Genomic DNA, 19,978 nt, shown 5'->3' on the forward strand with positions numbered 1-19,978 from the left:
AAAAGAAAGGCAATGTAAAACACACTTTCCTTTTCATAAGGCATATTTAGCATTTTACAAAGTATACTTTCCCAAGTGAGGAATGGAAAATTGCTAAGACATTGAAAGCACTCAGGCAGACAGACTCAGTGTCATTAAATGTTCATTCAGGACAGACATTCCAAAGAACTGCATTCTGTATGTGCTTGCAAGTAACAAGACCTAAAGACAAGAATGATGCTCTCTTTTGGCATGAAAACAGCAGCCTTTATCAGTGTTGCAGATGTAAATAATTTTCCATTACCATCTGCAGCAGCTCTGGCAGATTGTGCTCCTTGGTGGCATCACTGGGCAATTTTGCTGCTTTGTCTCTTGCCTTGCCGAATAAGCTGATTACTGATTCTTGGTGGCTTCCATCAGAGCAACATCTTCCACACAGGAGGTGGGTGTGTGAATTCAAAGGCTCACGTGCCTGCTTCCTGCCATCTCCTGTCTCCCAGCCTGTGCCTAAACCTCAGGCTAACTATTCCACAGCTTTACCCTGATTACTCTTGAAATTAAAAGTACTCAAGCTTTCACCCTTAGTATTCCCTAGTCCAGTTTAAGCCGTGCTACCTCTTATGTGACACTTTCTCCACAGCTGGAGGACTGCAACAGCCTTATAGAGAATATTTGAAGGCTACTGTTATATCTGTCCTTCAATTGTCTCAAGCCTCAAACTATTTGCAGGAGTCAACTCCTGCGCCAATGCTCTGACATTTTCCGTTTCTCACACAGAATGCCGCTAAGAGGTATTTGAAAGAAAACAGCCCTGTATGTATTTGGAGAAGGCAACACCAGATGCTTTACCAGAAATCTAAATGCTTCTGCTGGGAGAGCATCAGTGTTGTTCTTCTGCAGAGGTAGATGCAAGAAAGCACACAGCACAACTGCTTCAAAACAGTTACCATTCAGTAGTGTGAGCAACGCATAAAGCTCCAAATTCAGGATTTAAACAGAAAGATCCTACTTGCAGCAACTAAAAAATGCAGAATGATGGTAAGAAAATAATAAATACTTCCCAGAATATAAAGTCATGCTCATAAGTCTTGTCTCTGAAGTGAAATGTATCTTAAGTCGCCTCGGTAGAAAAGCTACTCAAGATTATTTCATCACGAAATCATAGAACTGATTTACTTCTCCCTTGAGAAGCTGAATACAGTTCAGGCCACTATTTTCCAATTTCCAAAAGCACTACTAGTCAAATCTATTACATATATTTCCGAAGTGTGTGTCGCTTCAGTTACTTGGCGCACTTTAGATAATATTCAAGAGTTTAAAAAATACCCTGCTGCACAGGTTACCCACATCCCCAAATGGTGGCTTTTGTGATTGCTCAGTGTAAGTGAAGCGATACACGGCATAAATAAACTCCACAACCAGATATAGTTATGAAGTGGGTATGTATGTCAGCGCCCGGCACAAGCGAGATAGCTCTTGTGAAAACTTGTGCCCCGAGCCTCGGTCTGTCCCACATCTTTATTCACAAAGGTATTCCATAGGCAATACATTGCACAACTTTGCCATGCATATTCAACCCCCAGCGCCTCCTGTTCTCGCCTCGTAGGGTAATCATATCCACGCCCTTCCATGCCCAAACAACGGGCATGCGTTGTTTGCTGTGGTGGTCGCACGGGGGTCTGTGGTGGTCTCTGAGGCTGAAGATTGTGGTGTTCCTCATGACTGAACTTTTGAACTTTTCTCCTTTGCGCATGCGCTTTTGGTCCCTTGGTGCTTATCTGAGTAGTCTGTCGGCCTTGATCAGCTTTAAGACAGGAGAGTTCCTTTATCTGAGCTTTTTGTATCTCTTAGTATTTTTTAGTATTGTTCTTTATGCAAGAAACTTCAGAAATTTGCATTTTCTTATGCCCTTTGTACCACAGCCGAGGTTTCTTACGTAAAAAAAGTTAAAATTCAATACATAGTTCTACAAGCTAAACTTTAAATGCCTAATTCATATCGCTAATTCAAGTGAACTCCAAAAATCTCTATTTCATGAGCAACCATCACGTCCGACAGCACCAAGTGCTTCGTGACGCCTGAGAAACGCCGGGCATCTTTGCTTTCTTTCAATTACACGGAGTTTGAAGGACGGGACACAAAAGTAGGACAAGGCCGAGGTAAAATTCCGCTTTGCATTAAGGGTTTCTGGAAGTGAAGCCCGTCCCTGTGGGACACAGGCGGCCGGGAGCATCATCTCCCTCAAGTACCGCGGAACAGGCAGCGTGTGCAGCTGTGCACAGCCGCTGCCGGCTGCAGCACCGTGCGGAGGGCAGCGGAGTGCAGCTGAGGTGAAGAGCAGCCCAAGGGCTGGGTTTTCCAGGCACTGGAAGCTCCCTCCAGGCCCTTCAGAGCTCAATCGCACACGGGCCGCCCGCAGCGCCCGCCACAAAGGCCGCGCCCGCGATCGATGCGCTCGGCCGCTCGGCGGGGCGCCCTGCTCGGCGCTGCGCGGCGCGGCGGCGGCTCGCGCGATCGATGCGCTCGGCCGCTCGGCGGGGCGCCATAGACATAATTCTTGGCGCCGCGCGCCCCCGGAAGCGGAGATAGGCGGCGGCCATGGCGGCCATGGCGGGGGAGCCGCGCTACCCGCGGAGCTCCATCGAGGATGACTTCAACTATGGCAGCAACGTGGCCTCGGCCAGCGTCCACATCCGCATGGGTAGGGACTGCGGATGAGTGGGAGAGCCGCACGGCCATGCCGCAGCCCCCAGACGCTTGCGGAGAGGTCCCGTTGGCCGCAGTGGCGGGGCGGTGAGGGGATGCCCTGCGCTCCCGACAGGTGCCCCTGTGGCACTCCGGTCACCCCCGGCCTTGAGCTGCACTCGGGCTCCGCGCAGTGTTTTAACCTGGCCAGAGGTTGTGAGTGCGGAGCCAGGGCGCTGTTAGTCCACGTTAGGCGTCAAGGGTGAGGGGCCGCGGGCGGCGAAGGCTTTATCGTTTTAACCGTGAGTGAAGGGGGTAGGTGTTCTACCGGAGAGCGGGGATCCGTGTACCCGGTACCCTGCGGGGATTCGCGCCTGATTTTGTTCAGCGATGAGTTTCGAAGTCCAAACATGACCCATAAGATGCGTAGTCCCTGCAGAGATGCACCTCCCCGAGGTGTTGAGCAAAAGCGTGGACGTGGCAGTGGGTGCCATGGTCTGTGTCACGGCGCTGTTGGACTCTCTGCTCTCACAGGTCTTTTGCAAGCATATTCATTCTGTGATTCATAAATACTGGAATTAGTGACTGTAATTATAGAAGTTTAACCATGAGACTGAAGGATTGGAATTTTTTCTGTGAGGTGGTAAAACTTTTGTTTTTTCCAAGCATTTGGCATGCCTTCCATGTTAATCCTCTGTCAGTTAGGTCCATTAGGCACCAGGAACATGATGGAGAAGGCGTGCTGTCAGTGTAGTGAGAATGGCTGTACGTAGGTCTTCAACTGATCCAAAGTAAATTCCTTGCAAGTGTTTTCTATATTTCTTTTGTCATCATTGTTAATAGTTAAATAATGATGTCCAGGAATAAATGCAATTTTGCTGTTATACTGTGTCAGGTTTTTAAAGTAAAATGGCTTTTTGTGACTTTGTTCTGTGCTTTTTCACTTTATTTTGCAAATGAAAACCTGTATCTGATTTACTGTTAAACTTTGAAGGTGCGAGTCAAAAGTAGTTTCATTTTTATTTTCCTTTTTCAGCGTTTCTGCGAAAGGTGTACAGCATTCTTTCTGTTCAAGTTCTATTGACCACAGTCACATCTGCAATTTTCCTATACTCTACTGGAGTGCAGGCATTTGTTCATGAGAGGTAAATTCTTAGGTGAAATGCAGCTATTTAGCTTGTGTTAGGTATAAATTATGTAACTTGTTGCTACACTTTGTAATAATTTTTATAACCTGTGTTTTTGTTACTGTAACAGATACTTCCTAACTTGATTAGGGAGTCACTTCTCTGACATTTTTCTCCTTGGTTTACTATGAAAACTATTATTACTGCTTTTTGTTGTGTTGTTGTTTATTTTAATCAATGCTTTATTAATAGTGCTTATTTCAATATTTATGCTGTGCAAACTTTTACATGAGTTGCAGAACATCTCAGTTACTGACATTTCTTGTTTTACAGTCTAAATACTTTTAGAATCTCTTTGGAATGCTGTTATTTATAGGTGTCTGTTCCAAAAAGCAGAATCATGTCTTATTCCTCTTCCTCCCTCTCCCATCTTCTTTTTCCCCTTACCCCCTCCCCACTCCCCCAAAAGAATTAGTCTACTTAAATTCCTATGGGTGTGCTTCATTTTGCCTCTCAGATTTTCATTATAAAATAAATCTCAAAATGCAAACTGTGGTGAAAGAACAGGGAAAAGAACAGCTGGGAAAGGAGGAGAGCACGGAGTCTAGTTACTGTTTTCCTCCAACTGCACTTTTGGACTTCTACTCTCCCTTTAAAGCCCAAATATAAAGGAGGATTAAACACTGCATGAAAGTTTCAGTGTCTGTATAATCTATAGTGTATACAACAGTGGTTGTAAAACTACAGTTTTCTATTTAAACCTGATAATTTTAAATTGTCCTGTTTTCTTGGAACTATTGAGATTTTGTGTTTCATGTTGGCCTCATTTTCCTTGGAGGGCTCCTTGAATGATTTAGCAACACTTAGTGGTCACTACTGATTTTCTTTGGTACACTTAGTGCCCATGTTTGTTGCATTCAGGTGCTTATCAAAAGTAGTTCTCTGAATATGGAGTTCAGAACAGGAAAAACAGTACACATACTTTAATGCTCTTACTTTGTATGGATGGATTTTCTTCTTGGTACGTGCTAATTTCCAGGTCATGGATTACTGGGCAATCTTCAGCTTTAGTATGAAAAAGTTGTCTTTATTTGTGACTGTACTATTTGTAACTGATTATCTGTAGTAGTATGTTCTAAACAGTTTTATTGTAAACTTGCATTACATTTACTTTGGATTTAAGTTTGATTACTTTTTTTTTATTATGGAATTTTACAGGCCCGCCTTGCTTTTGATATCTGGGTTTGGATCTCTGGCTGTAATTGTGGCACTGACCCTCTACAGACACCAGCACCCTGTTAATTTATACCTGCTGTTTGGATTTGTAAGTGTTTAATTCAGTTAAATTATTAATTGATTAATTAATTCAATGTAATATTCCCTTGAATATCTTGCACTGTAATTAATTCCTTGAAACTATAGAGGTATGTCATTTGTTTTTCTTGTATTCCTTGAAAGACATCCTATATATTTATGAAGGTCTGAGTTACTTTTTGGAGATTCTGCCCACAGGTGGTTCCTAGATAGCAGCCACTTCAGGTTTCTCTCAGCATCTTTTTAGAAAGAATGTTAGAACTTGGAACCAGTTTGAGGCAGGATTATTGCATGTATGTAGAAATCTATCTGCTCTCATTGTTCTGTTGATGTCCGGGATTTTTTCTATGCAACTGCTCAGTAGGAAAGGAGGAGGTATTCCTGTTACCTAAATTGTTTAATGGACAGCCTTCAGCAGAGACTCAAACCAGCCATATTATTTATTCCTCCAGTTGTCTTTTTGATGCTAAATTCTGAGCATGTTTCCAGCACAGGCAGATCTGTCAGAGCTGTCCTCAAATTTTAGTCTTCTGCCTGATGTTGTGAGTATGTGGATCCAGGCTAACAGTTGCTCTTGGATGTTTTGGATTATGTAGCAAATCAGTCTTCTGAAAAGAAGTCACAGCAGCTCAATTAAAATTTGGTGTTTCAAGAGTTCAAGAATTGTGTTTGTGATAAAACAGAAAGACAGCTTTGCTGTGTAAGTAAACAGATTATTTAAAGGGTAAGTGTGGAAGGGAAACTGATGCAGACACTGTGTTAGACAGCTGTCCAACAAGATATTAAAAATACATTAATTTTATAGCCCCTTGAATAGTTTGTCAGAAGTGTCATAAAAATGCTGAGCACTTACAGTAGGAAATGTGACATTTTTCTACAAAGATTTCTCACTCATTTTCACTTTGTATTGTACTTTTTTAATGTCCCAGAAGGACAGTGTGATTGCCATTTTCTTGTTGAAAATTAAACATGTTTTCATCCAGAAAGATTTAACAGGAGACCTGATGTTTAATGGTTTGATTTTTTTCTTACCCTTCTCTTTTTTTGGACTTGCTTTTTGTAGACGCTACTGGAAGCACTGACAATTGCCATTACAGGTAAATATTAGCCATCCTATTGTCTGATTCCATAAAGAATTTGGAAAAGAAGTCCATTATATTGTATTAATTGCCATTAGGGTTTTCTAGATATGACTAAAATGATAATGAATCCTGTTTGAAAATTTCAGTGACAGTGATAGGAGTTCAGCAAAACCAGGACATCAAGGGAGAAAACTGAATTCTGATTCAGGAGTGAAACTGTATAAACTTGAAGTGAGAAATTGGGGAATCCATTCTTTCAGTATGGTTAAAATATTCTCTTTCATAATGTTCAACTCTCAGCAGAGCTGATCTTCAAGTTGAAATAGTCCTACCTGTCCCCTCAATTTCCTCAAAGGGAATCTGAGTTTGGAGAATTCTGTGCTTCATGGTCAGGGTTGAAATGAGGCAGTGTACAATCATGTCATGGCATCACCTTGAACTGTACCTTACAGCATAAGATGAAACCTCTTCATTGTGATCTGTGATATCCTGACTTGGGGAAAGGAAAGATGGAGGAAGGAGGGAAGAAAAAGGTTGCACATGTGTCTGCTATCTTTCCCCTCCTGTCCCCTAATCACAGCTTTCACCCTTTATAGGAGATTGTTTTATTTTTCCCCTTGTTTCAGTATTATGAAAAATTCATACAGTTTTTTTCCTTAAGATCTCTGTTAGCTGTGCTTAAAATCGTTTTGTTTTGTTGCTGTGATCATAATTCTGACTAGGGAAGACTTGTTATTTCCATTTAAGAAGCTACAGCTATAAAGTAACTGTCAGACTTAGCCAGTACATGACCCCTGAGTCCTATGATCATGAATTTGAAATGCAAAGAGAAGTTCAAGCATAATTTATTAAATTTTGTTCACACTTAAGTTTAAATTTGTTTCCTCCAAGTATAAGTCAGCAAATACATAGTGCAGAGTTCTTTAATTGACAGATTACTTTTTCTGTTTATAGTGAGTTTCTATGATGTCTCCATCGTCTTGCAAGCCTTTATTCTTACTACTGCTGTATTCCTTGGATTGACTGCATATACCTTGCAGTCAAAGAGAGACTTCAGCAAATTTGGAGCAGGGTATGTTGCCATATTGATGATTTTTTAAAAAAAATGTTGCTGTTGTTAAGGCTTTGGGTTTTTTTCTTTCTTAAAGCAAGCTTTGCAGGTACAGTAAGGAATACAGGTCAATAGAACCTGCTTCAAGGGAATGGTGAGCGTTATTTATTTAAAATTACTCATTTTACCCAGTTCTGATCCTTGGTAAATTCTTTTCAGTGATAAAGAATCTTAAAACAATTAGAAAATTAGTTTACATGGATTTTTCACTGAGAGAGAAGGCAGATGTTTCAAATCTTAAAAAAAATTAAAGTTAGAACATAACTTTTGACAGCTTTACAAAACTTTTACTGCTGAGACCAATAAACAGTTGGCATCTAAGAATTCCTGACATTTACTTACCATATGTATTGTGAAGAGGTTTTAGAAAGAAGGATATTTTAAGTTAAGTCTAAAAGAAAGTATATTGTTGGTCACAGTGTAATTTATTTTCTTTCAGCCTCTTTGCTTGTTTGTGGATTTTAATCTTCTCGGGTTTCTTGAGGGTAAGATACTTCGTGTTCACAGTTCAAAGATAGTCACAGAATCACAGAATGGTGTGGGTTGAGAGGGACCTTAAAGATCATCTACTTCCAACTCCCTGCCATGAGCAGGGACACCTTCCCCTAAGATCAGGTCACTCAGGCCTGTTACTGACTTTTAGTGTAACTAAAAGGTTTGGATCAGCCCACTATAGCTTAATGAAAGAAAATTGTTAACCAGATCCATTACTGTTCTACATCATGCTGGTGATCATTCAACCACACATTTTCAATTTAGATTTTTGTTAGGTGCTGTTCTTGCCAACATAAAAGGGATATTTGGGTTGATTGACAAAATTTGTCAATTGATATCCACTACTTGATTAAGAGAACGTGAAGGACATTTGAGATTTAATTATATTTTGGTTTTCTAGTTGTTCTGCTGTTAGTATTCTGGAGACCAGACCTTCCTCCCTCTTAAGTGGGGGCACTTTTACTCAGAGATTGTGTGACTGGAGGGTGTATGGAATAAGAGCATTGAAATATCACCATAATACTGTGGTTTTGTGTACATAACAGTAGAAAGACTGTTTTTTAAATGTGCCATATCATTATGCAGGGATTTTAATATTTAAAAAAAATGAAATTAACAAGCATCTTTTTCATATTTTATCTGCCTCCAGCTGTTTTTCTATAGTGAGACAATAGAGTTGGTGTTTGCTGCTGCTGGAGCTCTTCTGTTCTGTGGATTTATTATTTATGACACTCATCTGCTGATGCACAAGTTGTCCCCTGAAGAGTACATACTGGCTGCAATCAATCTCTACTTGGACATCATAAATCTGTTCCTACACCTGCTGCGTTTTCTGGAGGCATTTAATAAAAAATAGTCGAAAGTGGAGTGGTTTGACTACAGCACAATTAAAGTTAAGTTTATGGATGATCTGCAAATGCAGTAGTTCTGCATTCTAAAGACTGAATCTTTATTATGTTTGCATTCCATGAATATTGGTCCCTCCTTAGGAGGAAAAACGCCTTTTTACATAGCTACAATTCTTCTCCAGACCATGTATATGATGTAGTTAACATGCTGTCATCATTGCAGTCACTTTTTTAATCACTTAATTCGCAGGGTAATTAATGATTGAAATTTTGCCAACTCCTGTTTACTTCAAAATAAGCTTCCCTGCTGTTCTGTAGCTGCTGAAAATGTTTCCTTTGGGATTGAGAGTTCGTTTATGTACCACATAAGGGTAGCATGAGTTTATCATTGTGCAATGTTTCACTAAGATAATTTTTTTTAAATGCTGTCTCTGACAGAGGTACTCTGTCCTAGTTAAGGGCTATCACTATGGAAGCTGTGAGGGTGTTAAAAAAATTAAAGGGAATATTCTTTATTTTAGTACTATTTATTGCCTATCAGTGTTCTGAAAAATCATTTGGAGATTGATTATGGCATTTTATCAACTTATGTATAATAAAACTCACTGTGTGTCAATAAAAATTGGAAAACCTTTAGTCTGTTCTTGCAGCTGAGACTGGGGAACGTCGGGATGCTGAGAATGAGCGCTGCAGACGGGTCGGTGCTGGCAGGGTAGAGGTGCCGTGAAAGGTTTTGAAAGGCTTCCTTCCTGTTCAGTAAGGGATTGTCACTGCTCGCAGTCCTGTCAATGAGGGGTGGGAGACGAGGAATGCAGGACTTGGGGAAGGTGCGCGTCCTGCCCGCCCCACGCTGGCACCGGGTGTGTCCAGCGGATGAATTTGAGCGAGTGTGGTAACCTCCCCCTTTGCCTTAGGATTTCATTCAGAACAGCGGGACAGGAGCTCAGAACAAATCCCTACTTTTTACGTTGAGGTGGAACACACGTTTATCCTTCCATGCCTCCCCCTCGCCCCGGCCGCGCAGCGCTGTCCGGGCACAGCCCCTCAGGGGCGCAACGGGAATGCGGCTGCGCGCTCGCTCCGACAATTACGGTAGAGCCCATCTGCCCCCGCGGGAGGCTGGGCGCCTCCGGTTGCGCATGCGCGGGTGGGCCGCGTGGCCTTGCGCGAGTGCGTGCGGCGGCCTCGCGCGCAGCAGGTGAGCGGGGCGCGCCCCCTCTCCCCCCGAGTGCGCGCGACCCCCCCCTCCGCGTGCGCGCGGCCCCCCGTGAGCGCTCCCGCTTCCCTCCCCGCAGGACATGGCGAAGAGCCTGAGGAGCAAATGGAGGAGGAAGATGCGGGCGGAGAAGAGGAAGAAGAACGCGCCCAAGGAGCTGGAGAGGCTGAAGAAGATCCTGGGAACCAAAGCGGATGTCATCATGGAGGAGGTCAAGGAGGTGGCGACCGTGGTGCCCCCCGAGAAGATCCTGGAGGCGAAAGGTGAGTGCGGCCCTGGTTGGTTGTTCCTGCTGCAGTCGCCCAGGTGCGGCAGGGCCCGCGGGGCTGTTCCTGCCCTGTGCCTATCACCGCCGGCATCAGCCGTGTGTGTGGTTGTTACAGCAGGAGAACAGGCACTCGGAAAGCTTGTGTTCTAAAGCTAAAACACTGACTCTGGTCATTTCGCAACACTGGCATCCATACTGCATCCGGTCACTTGTGGAACAAGGTTACATTTGGTTTTAGTACGTAATGTATTGTATGGAGAGACATCTCTGAGACCCTCAGGTGAGTGCGGATTCACCAGTTAGCAGTTGTTCCAATCACAGCATTGTTTGCTGCCAAACTGTCCTAATACGAGGAGGCTGCTAAACATAGAGTAATTGGGGTAGGATTAATACGGGCCCAGTTTCTGAATACTAGTTAGTGTTGCATTGCCCATGGTGCAGCAGTGGATGGTATTAAGTGTCTACAAATAATGCCATCTTCCTCCTTGTGTCTGGAATCGAATGTAAAATGTAAAGGAAGTAACCCAGGAAGGGGAAGCAAAGGTTTTAAATAGCTGCATACTGGATGGGAGTCAGAAAGACACCTCCTCTTTCCAAAACTGACGTCCATACTAAATCATAGTCTTATTTTGAGTCTCCAATTTGTGCCACTTAAGGTGTTCTGATACTGAAAATGGAAATAGAATGGTATATAAAAAAATACTTGTCCCATTAAAGTTAGCATCTAGTATAATCTGTAATTTTTCCATGGCTCAGATTTGTCCTACAAACGAGGTGTAAAAGTTATTCTTTAAGGGTTAGTTAGAATTGAATTTCCAAAATGTTTTGGAACATTGTCAGACTTCTGATGCTGAAGTTGAAGGAGGAATCATTCCTTTAAACCTAGTTTCTGAAATAAATGCATGGCTATCTGTCATTTTTGCACCTCCTTCCAACTCTGCTGGCAACTTCTCTACGGGTGGCCAATTTCATTTGGCTTTTTCAGAGAGATAGCAGCCTCAGAAATGCTTAAGAAAATATGTATTTCACAAAACAGCTACAAGTTTTGTGAAAATGGTGTTTTCTTTGAGAGGACTTTTCAGGACTAAGTGTGAGCACAGAGGAGCTCACATTGCTAAGTGTTACCAGAACTGAAGTAGATAAAAACGTCACTCATAATATGGTCTTCCTGCAGACAGATAAATAATTTTCCAGCCAAAGAAAGTATATAGGTGTATATTACAGACATCTTACTGTATTACTTTAGGGTATTGTTTACAGCACACTGTGAATTTTTTTTTTTCAGTTTTTTCTTCTTAAGAAAAAAATAATATAAGGTCTGCTCTGCTGGATAGGCTTTTGGTTCTGCCACCAGCCCCCTGTGCTGATTCTCTGCTGATTGCAAGTATTTGCAAGCACTCCCAATTTAGGGCTCCATAAGCATATCTGGTGCAGATTCCTGTAGCCTATCAACCTCAGCTGTTGAAGCAGCATGTTGGCCTTTTCCTCCTGAGCTTTGTCTCCCAACATTAGACAAGCAGTATATAAAAGTCTTTTTTCCTCTCCATAAAACTTGTGGTAAAGGCTTGAGTTGCACACATATGGTTTGGGAACAAGGTTGGGATGAAATTACAGAGCACAGTTGCAGTCAGTACTTAGCAAGGTGCTCCTCTTGCACTTTCTTATCTCCCTGAGACGTGATGTTCATGGGATGTTAGGCAGCTGGGGACACCGTTCTTGGGAGTGACCATGTCACAGGAAGTCTTCCTCATCCTAGGGATTAATCCTCTCCTTCTGCCTGTAAATGTGTTAGACCTGATGTCATGCTCACTCCTCGAGGCAGCTGTGGCATCACTGGCTGATAATTACTACTGTCATTGTATTTCACCTTTTCTCCTTACTATTCTTTTTACTTGTCTTCATCTTCCACTCAGAATAAATTTTTAGAGCAGATCTTAAACATTACATCCTAAAAAGTGTGTAATTGTGCGTATCTTTCAGTAAGCCTCTGGCTTCATGCATGCTTCCATGATGGAATTACAATGTTCTTAGACACGGGATTGGAACAGATTGCAGGTGAAAGAATAAGATGCTTTGCCCAGACATGGCCTTTAGGAAAAATATTGCACATTTACTGTCAACTCTTGAAGTTCCTGGGTTACAGTTGCATTGGTTTGGAAAGTGCTTTCAGTTTATAAACCCTTCAGTTCTCTATGGACAAATACTATTGTGTCTAGACATATTTTTATCATTTGGGGGAATCTAGTAGCAAAATAGCTTCTGTGAAGCTGATTCAGATATTTTACTCACTAAAACACCTTTAATTTTCAGATGACTGCAAAATGGAGCTGGATAATAAACGAAACAAAAAAACTCTTCTAGACCAGCATGGACAGTACCCAATATGGATGAATTCCAGGCAAAGAAAGAAGCTTAAGGCTCAGCGTGTTAAAGGGAAAAAAAAATCAAAGTTGGCCAAAGGCCTCGTCTGGTAAAATCAGTTTTGTAAAGATCGTGAATATTTTATTTAACAAAATAAATTTTCCACATAAATTCATGAGATTTTGTGCTTGGTCACTGCGTATAATTTATCGTGTTGAATGAATTTTTGAAGAGACTATTTGGTCAGCAAATGATGAAAGAAATTACAGTTTGGTGTCTGCCAAGCTTAAAAAGCAAGTTGAGTGCCTTTGAATAGACTAATTGTGTGTGGTTACCTGTTTTCTTGGCGGGGGTGAGGGTCTTCTATCTTTTATGCTGTGAGTACCAAAAACAGTAAAGGAAACCCTAAAAGTAATTAAACCAAATGTTTTTGTACTGTGGTCTTTGTCAATGTGACTTGTCTTTTAGTAAATATAACCAAAAGATTCTGTATCTTTTAAATCTTTCTGTAAAATTTGTTGCACTGACTTGTGTTGCTTTTAACATCTGATAATTAACAAAAATATATTTTCATAGGTAACTCCAAAATTTTTATGCTGAAACAACACCAGGGCCTCAGGAAAATTCTGCAAGTAAAATGAGAAAGTGTCAGTCTGACATAAGTTCACAAAGAGAACAACAAAGTATTTCATTGCTGTCTGCAACAGAAATACTGTAGGAACTAAATAAGTGAAAGTACAACCGATTCTTTTAGTATTAAAATGAGAGAACACAAATGCACCAAATAACTTTGTATTTTTAAAATATTTCCATTAAGTTGATAAAAGCCCTGTTAATTGATAAAAACAGCTGCTGCTATCAATTTTTTTGGTCTTACTAGATAAATGGATCTAGATTTTGGTATCAAACTTACCTAAATGTTAGCATGTAGATTAGGACTACTTTAAAATTGATTCATGTGGAGGAAACTGTTTATGAATGTGTTTAACCAGGAATGGAATGGAATGAACAGTCAGAGTGTATTTATTTATTGTTGTAACAAGGTAGGCTTTATTTTGCTTAATACATGCTTTGGGGAATTGAGGAGGGGAACTTCTTGGGCTTAAGTGTGAAAAAACAATTGTTTTTTTCTGTAAAGTAAGCAGAGTGCTATTTTTGACATGTTGTTTGTAAATCAGATGACTTTCAAGCAGCTCCCGATGGGAAAGCAGGCTGCTTTTCCCTAGTGGAGATGATTAAACTGGCAAAGTCCCCCTGTTTAGATGTACAGCTTTAGTCAGTTTATTCTTTAGGTACACAGCCATCATCTGCCTCATTTTCATCGAGCCTGCCACTGCTGCACTGCCCTTACGCTGTCCTCTCTCCAGAGCTGTTTCACTGCTGCTGCCTCTGCAAGAGAAAATTACCTTCATAACCGAATAGTCTTGCTTATTTGTGCTTTTATGACCTAACCCTGAGCTTTGTTGTGTAGCTTTAGTAGTCAGCTGCTTTTATGACCAGATTAAGAATTTGAATCTTAAGCAAAAGACAGCAGACGCTGCACTGATGTTTTATTTAGAAGTTGCTTCCTTCCTGTAACAATACTGGCTGTGTGAGGTATTTCCTTCATGGTGTCCGGGATAAAGTCAAACATGTTCACTTAAACTACAGATATTTTAAGACATCCTGTTTGATTTTTGAGGTGAAATGGAGGATAAGGAAGGAATAAACGTGGTCTTTACTGGAATAGAGCTCTTAGTCTAGTACCAGTGTATTGTGTACAATGTCATACCTCACTCGGGTGAGGCAGAGCTCTCTATGGGCCAGGAAATATTTTTGATATTTTATAATATTTTGTTTGGGTGGGATTTGTAATCCAGGCTAAAAGCTTGCTTGTAGACAGACAGCAGGAACGTGGCTAAACATGCAGCATGGATGTAACCAGAGCCTGAGTCATGAGTACAGCAGGGAAATTCTGCTTTCTGGGATTCGAGTATATACTGTATGTGGATACTGTAATTTTGTATTTGGAATTTGTTTTGACCAACTCTATTTTTTGAATGGAAATACCAAATTATTTAGCTGCCTTTGAGTATTTGATTCTTGCTGCTGAATCTAAAACATGTATCTATTTGAGTTGATGGAAAAAGCCATGTTTCCTTCCAGTAGAAATGAATTTAAACATAATTGGTTTTGACTGAAATACATACTTTAAAACTCCACAGAGGGATTTTCAAAGAAGTAACTGATCTGCTTCTAAACAGCATTCTAATAATATAATAATTCATTGGTCTTTACATAAAAAATGTTATTTAGGTTGGGATTGAGAGAGAATTGATTAAACAAACTGATGGAAGTCTGAAAGTGTGTAACTTAAATGGCGCTGTCAAAGTTGTGGTGGTTGGGTTTTTTTTTTAATTCTGTAATTGTGTTGTTATGAAACTGCTTAGTTGCAACTTTCTGCCACCTACCTGCAAAGTGCTGTGGTAACTGTGCTTCCTGGACCTAATACAGAAGGCAGAGGAAGTAATGCAGGCTTTTTGAACTACATGCAGAAAAGCCAGCACTGAAAGAATTAAATTCTGTCATTTTATTGAAATGTTTATGTGCATAAGATGTGCATATATTCATGCAGTATAAAAATTGCATTGGCAAATTGCTAAACATCCTGCAGATTGTTGGCAGTTTCTGAGGAAGATGACAAGGTTTGACCTAGTGTGTAGGACTTGATTTTTAAAGTGAATTATTTCAGATGCCTAAAATAACTGGCAGCACTGATGGTTCAGTTCCTGGGCTTTTCTGGTAACTCATTCCTGCCCTGGGGCACCTCTGCACTGTGTAGTCAAATCGGTTAGGAGACCAGTTAGCTAAGATACACTGAAAATATTCTTCTTTTCCCCATTTTTCAGCTGGATTGTTTTACAGCTTTACTGTACAAAAAGCAGTGTCAGTAGGAGGCAGTACAAGACCAGGAAGAAAGACCAGGCCGGTGAAGGCTGTGTCAGGCTGTCCTGGTTCATGAGCCACCTCTCATCTTGTGGCATTAGTGTCTCTTGGTGAGGCCACTGTGCAGTACAGCACTGTGAAGGTGGAGAGAAGTTCTGGAGACAGGTCAAGCAAGTGCATTGAATGGGGGTTTTGAAAGTCTTTCTCAACTAAGGGCATAGTATTGGAGTCTTACCTACAGCCAGCACTGTGGTTATAGGGGATGCTAAATATAGTTTGGGGTTGCTTAGTACTGGAGGAAGAATGTCATAGCCACATGGTACAAAATGGTCTCCTCATATGTGGTCACAGCAAAAGGAGTCCTGTGCAACGGCTTTATAGTGTAGGTCTCTTTGTATTATTCTACCTTTTCCTCCTGCTGCCTGAACAGCTGTGTGGGTTCTGACTTTGATGGAAGCTGGATATCTGATCTGTATCTGATTTGTGGTGTGAGCATGTCTGGTATCACACATTAGGAGAATGTAGCCTTAGCGTGCAGAAATCTGAGTGCTGCAAAGCAATCTTCAGCTCAGGGTGGCATGGTCTGAATTGAGCTATGGCACTTGTGGGGAGGATGAGAGTGATGCAGGAGCTATGCATCACTCTCTTAAGGCCATGGTTTTGCCATCAATTTTAACTTGCCAAGGAGTGAAGTTTCAGGGCAGGACTGACAGCCATCTGAGAGCTCACTGCTACAGGAAAAGGCTCTTTTCAGCTTTTTCCTTTCCCTTTTCCAGCTGCATTGTCCAACTCGCAATTTCCTACTTCAGAAGAAACAGACATTGGGATTATTTTTTCCAAGTTAAAAGTGAGAAAGAACTAATAACTTCCTTCTGTTAATAAATGCTGCACAGTTGTGACAAGCCCACCATTTTCACTGTCATTTTATTCTTCCTACACTACTACGGTTTTCTGATCTCTACCTAATTAATAGTGACAGAATTTAAAGAAAAAGAGAAGGCAGAATAGGAAGGGGATATTTTCACTGTTTCCTCTCTCATCTCAGTCATTTAAACATTGCTCTCTCAGGTCTCTAATCTTTCTCATGCTCATGTATCAATTTAAAAGATCAGATATCAATAGAAAAGACCAAATATCAATAAAATATAACTGAAATGTTAGGAACAGTAGATGGTGTGGCAAACGAGGGTTGTGTATCAAGGGTCCTATGCAAGGCAGCATGAGGACTGCTTATGAAGTGCTTGTATATTCAGAGTGAACTGACTTCCTCTGTTTTCAATCTAGTCAACTATTAGGAGGCTGTGAAAGTTACTGATGTTCTTGTTTGGTAAGCTATTATCTAGTATATTTTCTCTCTAACTACAGTTAATTTTCTTGCAAGGCTTTTAAAGTCTGAATACAGATTTCACAGCATTTTTAACCTTTTGCCTTTAACCAGAAGCTGGGTTTGTGGATAGTATTTCAGGAAACAAAGGTGCATTTGTTGTCTCAGGATGGTTCATCTGACTCAGCCCAGCTGGTTCATTCATACACTCACTTTATGTGTAATGTATAATATCTCTCTTGAAAGGTGACAAATTCATAATGTATAGGGGCAACAGCTATTCTATGCTACAGCTTGCTACCTTGAGTCTTTAAATTACTTTGACAGTAGATGTTCTGTAAATTTAGCTTTGGTGGATTCTCATGTCTGTGTTTGAAACAAGAACTTTTTGGGTCTACCGATTGTGCTTCTGTCCATCTTGCTTCTGCAAAATATGACAGAATTTGGTGTAGATCAGATCAGAGCTGCAGTTTGTCTTGCAACAGAACGCAAAACGTTTCTATGAAAGCTTAGAAGAGCTCAGTGACAGCAGCCCCTTGATTGTAGTCTCTTGGGTTTAGTTCATCACCACTGCTGCTACTGAATAGCCTCAACGCAAATGTGAAATTTGAGTTAGTTCCTTTAATACGTGCAAAAATATATTTCAAACTAAATTGTTTGTGAAAGCTAAGAAAGGTAAGATACACTGCTTTTTCTAAACTTCTTGCACCCCCTTGGAATATGGAATTGTTATAGGATGTACAGGAAGAAGCTGGGAACTGAAGTGCACCAGGGTATGTGCAAGCTGATGGTGGAGCTGCAAAGTGACCCATCCGAAGCACAGCTGGGTCCCCTCAGGCACTTAGATTGTTTTTTCTCTCCTAATGTCTTTAAGTCTGCCTGAATTCTTGGGGAAAAAACTAAAAAATTGGCAACACTTTAGAGCAAATGCAGCCATAGTGTGATCCATTTACTTGCGGTTGCTGGAACTGCTCATCCATGTCTTGGCTGCTACTGTTTTGAAGAGAAAAAAATGTTTAATTCCTTGAGTGTGAGACCAGGGTGTAAGATCATCCATGGGAGAGGTTAAAGGTTGGTCTGTTGATGTAATAACTTTAGGAACTATTGCTTCAGTGTAGGGTACAGTGTGTTTATATACAGGCACCTGTGATTTTATCCATCACTTTTAAAGAGGTAAAGTGACAAGCACAAGGCTTTTTCTCTTGGAGGAGAAGATTGCATGTGGATTTTTTGGTTATTTTGCTTGCCGTTTAAAATAAATACTAATCTGCTAAGCCCTGTATGTGTCCAGTATTTTAGAAATATTGCCATAAAATTTAAAATCAAAATTTGCATTTCTATTTCCTTAGGCAGCCAGAAAGATGTTAACAGCAAAAGCATGTCCCTAACACATGCTATCAAATCTTCAGAATATTGTAATTGTAGAGATTGGAATTTGAGGAAATTGTAGGGTTTTCGGATTTTTGGGTTCCTTCCCCCGTGGAAGAATAGTTTTTTGTTGAACTTTTTAACCAGCTCCTGACAGAAACCCTTAGCTCTGGAAAGTGAATCTGTACTTCCACTACTGGTGATTGCCCTGTAACAGCGATGGGAGGCGGACAAACTGCAAAATGTATTTCCATCTCAGCATTTCATTGTCCACAACAGCATCACCCAAATTCACTGGTGATGAGACTGGGTTATCCGTCGTCGTGCTCAATGGCAACAACTTCTACCGTGTGGTGTCCTCACTCAGAGTCATCAGTGGCACAGATGCCGTGAGTTGGTGGCTTCGCTCCGTGTCCCCCTTGGTGTATTGGTGGCACGGCTGGGTGCTGGGAGAAAGGCGGACGCTTTTCATGCCGAATGCCACTCCATGCCTCCCTGCAGAGCGGTGCCGGCGGGACCCGGCTGGGCGGGCCGGAGCCGCCCTGTGCCGGGGCAGCCGCTGCCCGGCGGGACCCGGGGGCTGGGCGGGCCGGAGCCGCTCTGTGCCGGGGCAGCCGCTGCCCGGCGGGCCGGGGCTGGGCGGGCGGGAGCCGCCCTGTGCCGGGGCAGCCGCTGCCCGGCGGGACCCGGGGGCTGGGCGGGCCGGAGCCGCCCTGTGCCGGGGCAGCCGCTGCCCGGCGGGACCCGGGGGCTGGGCGGGCCGGAGCCGCCCTGTGCCGCGGGGCAGCCGCTGCCCGGCGGGACCCGGGGGCTGGGCGGGCCGGAGCCGCTCTGTGCCGGGGCAGCCGCTGCCCGGCGGGACCCGGGGGCTGGGCGGGCCGGAGCCGCTCTGTGCCGGGGCAGCCGCTGCCCGGCGGGACCCGGGGGCTGGGCGGGCCGGAGCCGCCCTGTGCCGGGGCAGCCGCTGCCCGGCGGGACCGGGGGCTGGGCGGGCGGGGTGCCCGGCGCCGCGCGGCGGGGGCGGGCGGGCCGGCTGCCCGGGGCGCCGCGCCCGGCGGGGCTGGGCGGGCCGGAGCCGCTCTGTGCCGGGGCAGCCGCTGCCCGGCGGGACCCGGGGGCTGGGCGGGCCGGAGCCGCTCTGTGCCGGGGCCCGCGCGGCAGCCGGGGGGGGGGGCCCCGCTGTGCGAGCGGGACCCGCGGGGCTGGGCGGGCCGGAGCCGCTCTGTGCCGGGGCAGCCGCTGCCCGGCAGGCGGCGCCGGCGGCCTCGGGAGCGCGGCGGGCCCGGCCCGGGGCACGGCCCGGGAGTGTCCCCGGAGTGCCGCCGGCTCACGGGCCCTGCGAGGAATCGCAGCGACAGCACCCGGTGCCATTTCCTTTCCTTCAGGAGCGCTGCAGCGTGCCCGGCGGGGGTGCAGTGGCTCCGGGGAAGGCGCGGTGCCGGCCGGGGCTCGGCTTGCCCTGGGTATTCCCGGTGCTCCCGGGCTCCACGCTCTCCTCACTGCCTGCCGAGCTGCTGGAAGTGCAGTCACATTCTCGGTCCTAGTAAGGAGAGGCATTTAAATGTCTAAAACCACTTGATGTTTTTACTGATGATATGTTTATAACTGAGTGCAGTTATTCTCTAAAAATATACTAAAAATGCTACTTCATGAAAATGTTTCCCCAATCTAATTTTTTTTCCCCTTAAACATGTCATTTTTCCAGGGAAGTGCACAAAGGGATCCATGACTTTTTCTGATGTATAGTGTTTTGTGTTTAAAAGGAAGGGTCTTTAAAAGCCTCTTATCAATCAACTGAAGCATTTTAATGACAATTTCAGAAACTCAGTGGAAAGAGAGTTGTTTTATATCTGCTTGTTTTATTTGCGTTTAAAA

General features: G+C 43.2%; 2 protein-coding genes across 2 annotated transcripts; both read left to right on the top strand.

Annotated features, from left to right (window-relative positions):
* Positions 1–2,469: 2,469 nt before the first annotated feature.
* On the top strand, positions 2,470–9,263 carry TMBIM4 (transmembrane BAX inhibitor motif containing 4). Its single transcript, XM_030960448.1, has 7 exons — positions 2,470–2,680; positions 3,701–3,809; positions 5,010–5,115; positions 6,169–6,202; positions 7,142–7,259; positions 7,738–7,783; positions 8,443–9,263. Exons 1-7 carry the CDS (start codon positions 2,578–2,580, stop codon positions 8,647–8,649), a joined length of 723 nt encoding a protein of 240 aa, XP_030816308.1. The 5' UTR covers positions 2,470–2,577; the 3' UTR covers positions 8,650–9,263.
* A 456-nt stretch (positions 9,264–9,719) lies between these two features.
* On the top strand, positions 9,720–12,803 carry LLPH (LLP homolog, long-term synaptic facilitation factor). Its single transcript, XM_030960449.1, has 3 exons — positions 9,720–9,839; positions 9,937–10,120; positions 12,436–12,803. The coding sequence occupies exons 2-3, from the start codon at positions 9,940–9,942 to the stop codon at positions 12,597–12,599; spliced, it is 345 nt and encodes a 114-aa protein (XP_030816309.1). The 5' UTR covers positions 9,720–9,839; positions 9,937–9,939; the 3' UTR covers positions 12,600–12,803.
* The last annotated feature ends 7,175 nt before the right edge of the window (positions 12,804–19,978 follow it).

The sequence above is a fragment of the Camarhynchus parvulus genome, chromosome 1A (genome assembly GCF_901933205.1).
Source record: "Camarhynchus parvulus chromosome 1A, STF_HiC, whole genome shotgun sequence".
Lineage (NCBI taxonomy): Eukaryota > Metazoa > Chordata > Aves > Passeriformes > Thraupidae > Camarhynchus > Camarhynchus parvulus.

Bases quoted from the DNA above. Each gene is read 5' to 3' on its own strand.
- TMBIM4 (XM_030960448.1), top strand. From the start codon at position 2,578: ATGGCGGCCATGGCGGGGGAGCCGCGCTACCCGCGGAGCTCCATCGAG. The intron at 5,116-6,168 runs GTAAGTGTTTAA...TGCTTTTTGTAG, and splicing joins TATACCTGCTGTTTGGATTT to ACGCTACTGGAAGCACTGAC. The intron at 7,260-7,737 runs GTATGTTGCCAT...ATTTTCTTTCAG, and splicing joins TTCAGCAAATTTGGAGCAGG to CCTCTTTGCTTGTTTGTGGA.
- LLPH (XM_030960449.1), top strand. From the start codon at position 9,940: ATGGCGAAGAGCCTGAGGAGCAAATGGAGGAGGAAGATGCGGGCGGAG. The intron at 10,121-12,435 runs GTGAGTGCGGCC...TTTAATTTTCAG, and splicing joins GAAGATCCTGGAGGCGAAAG to ATGACTGCAAAATGGAGCTG.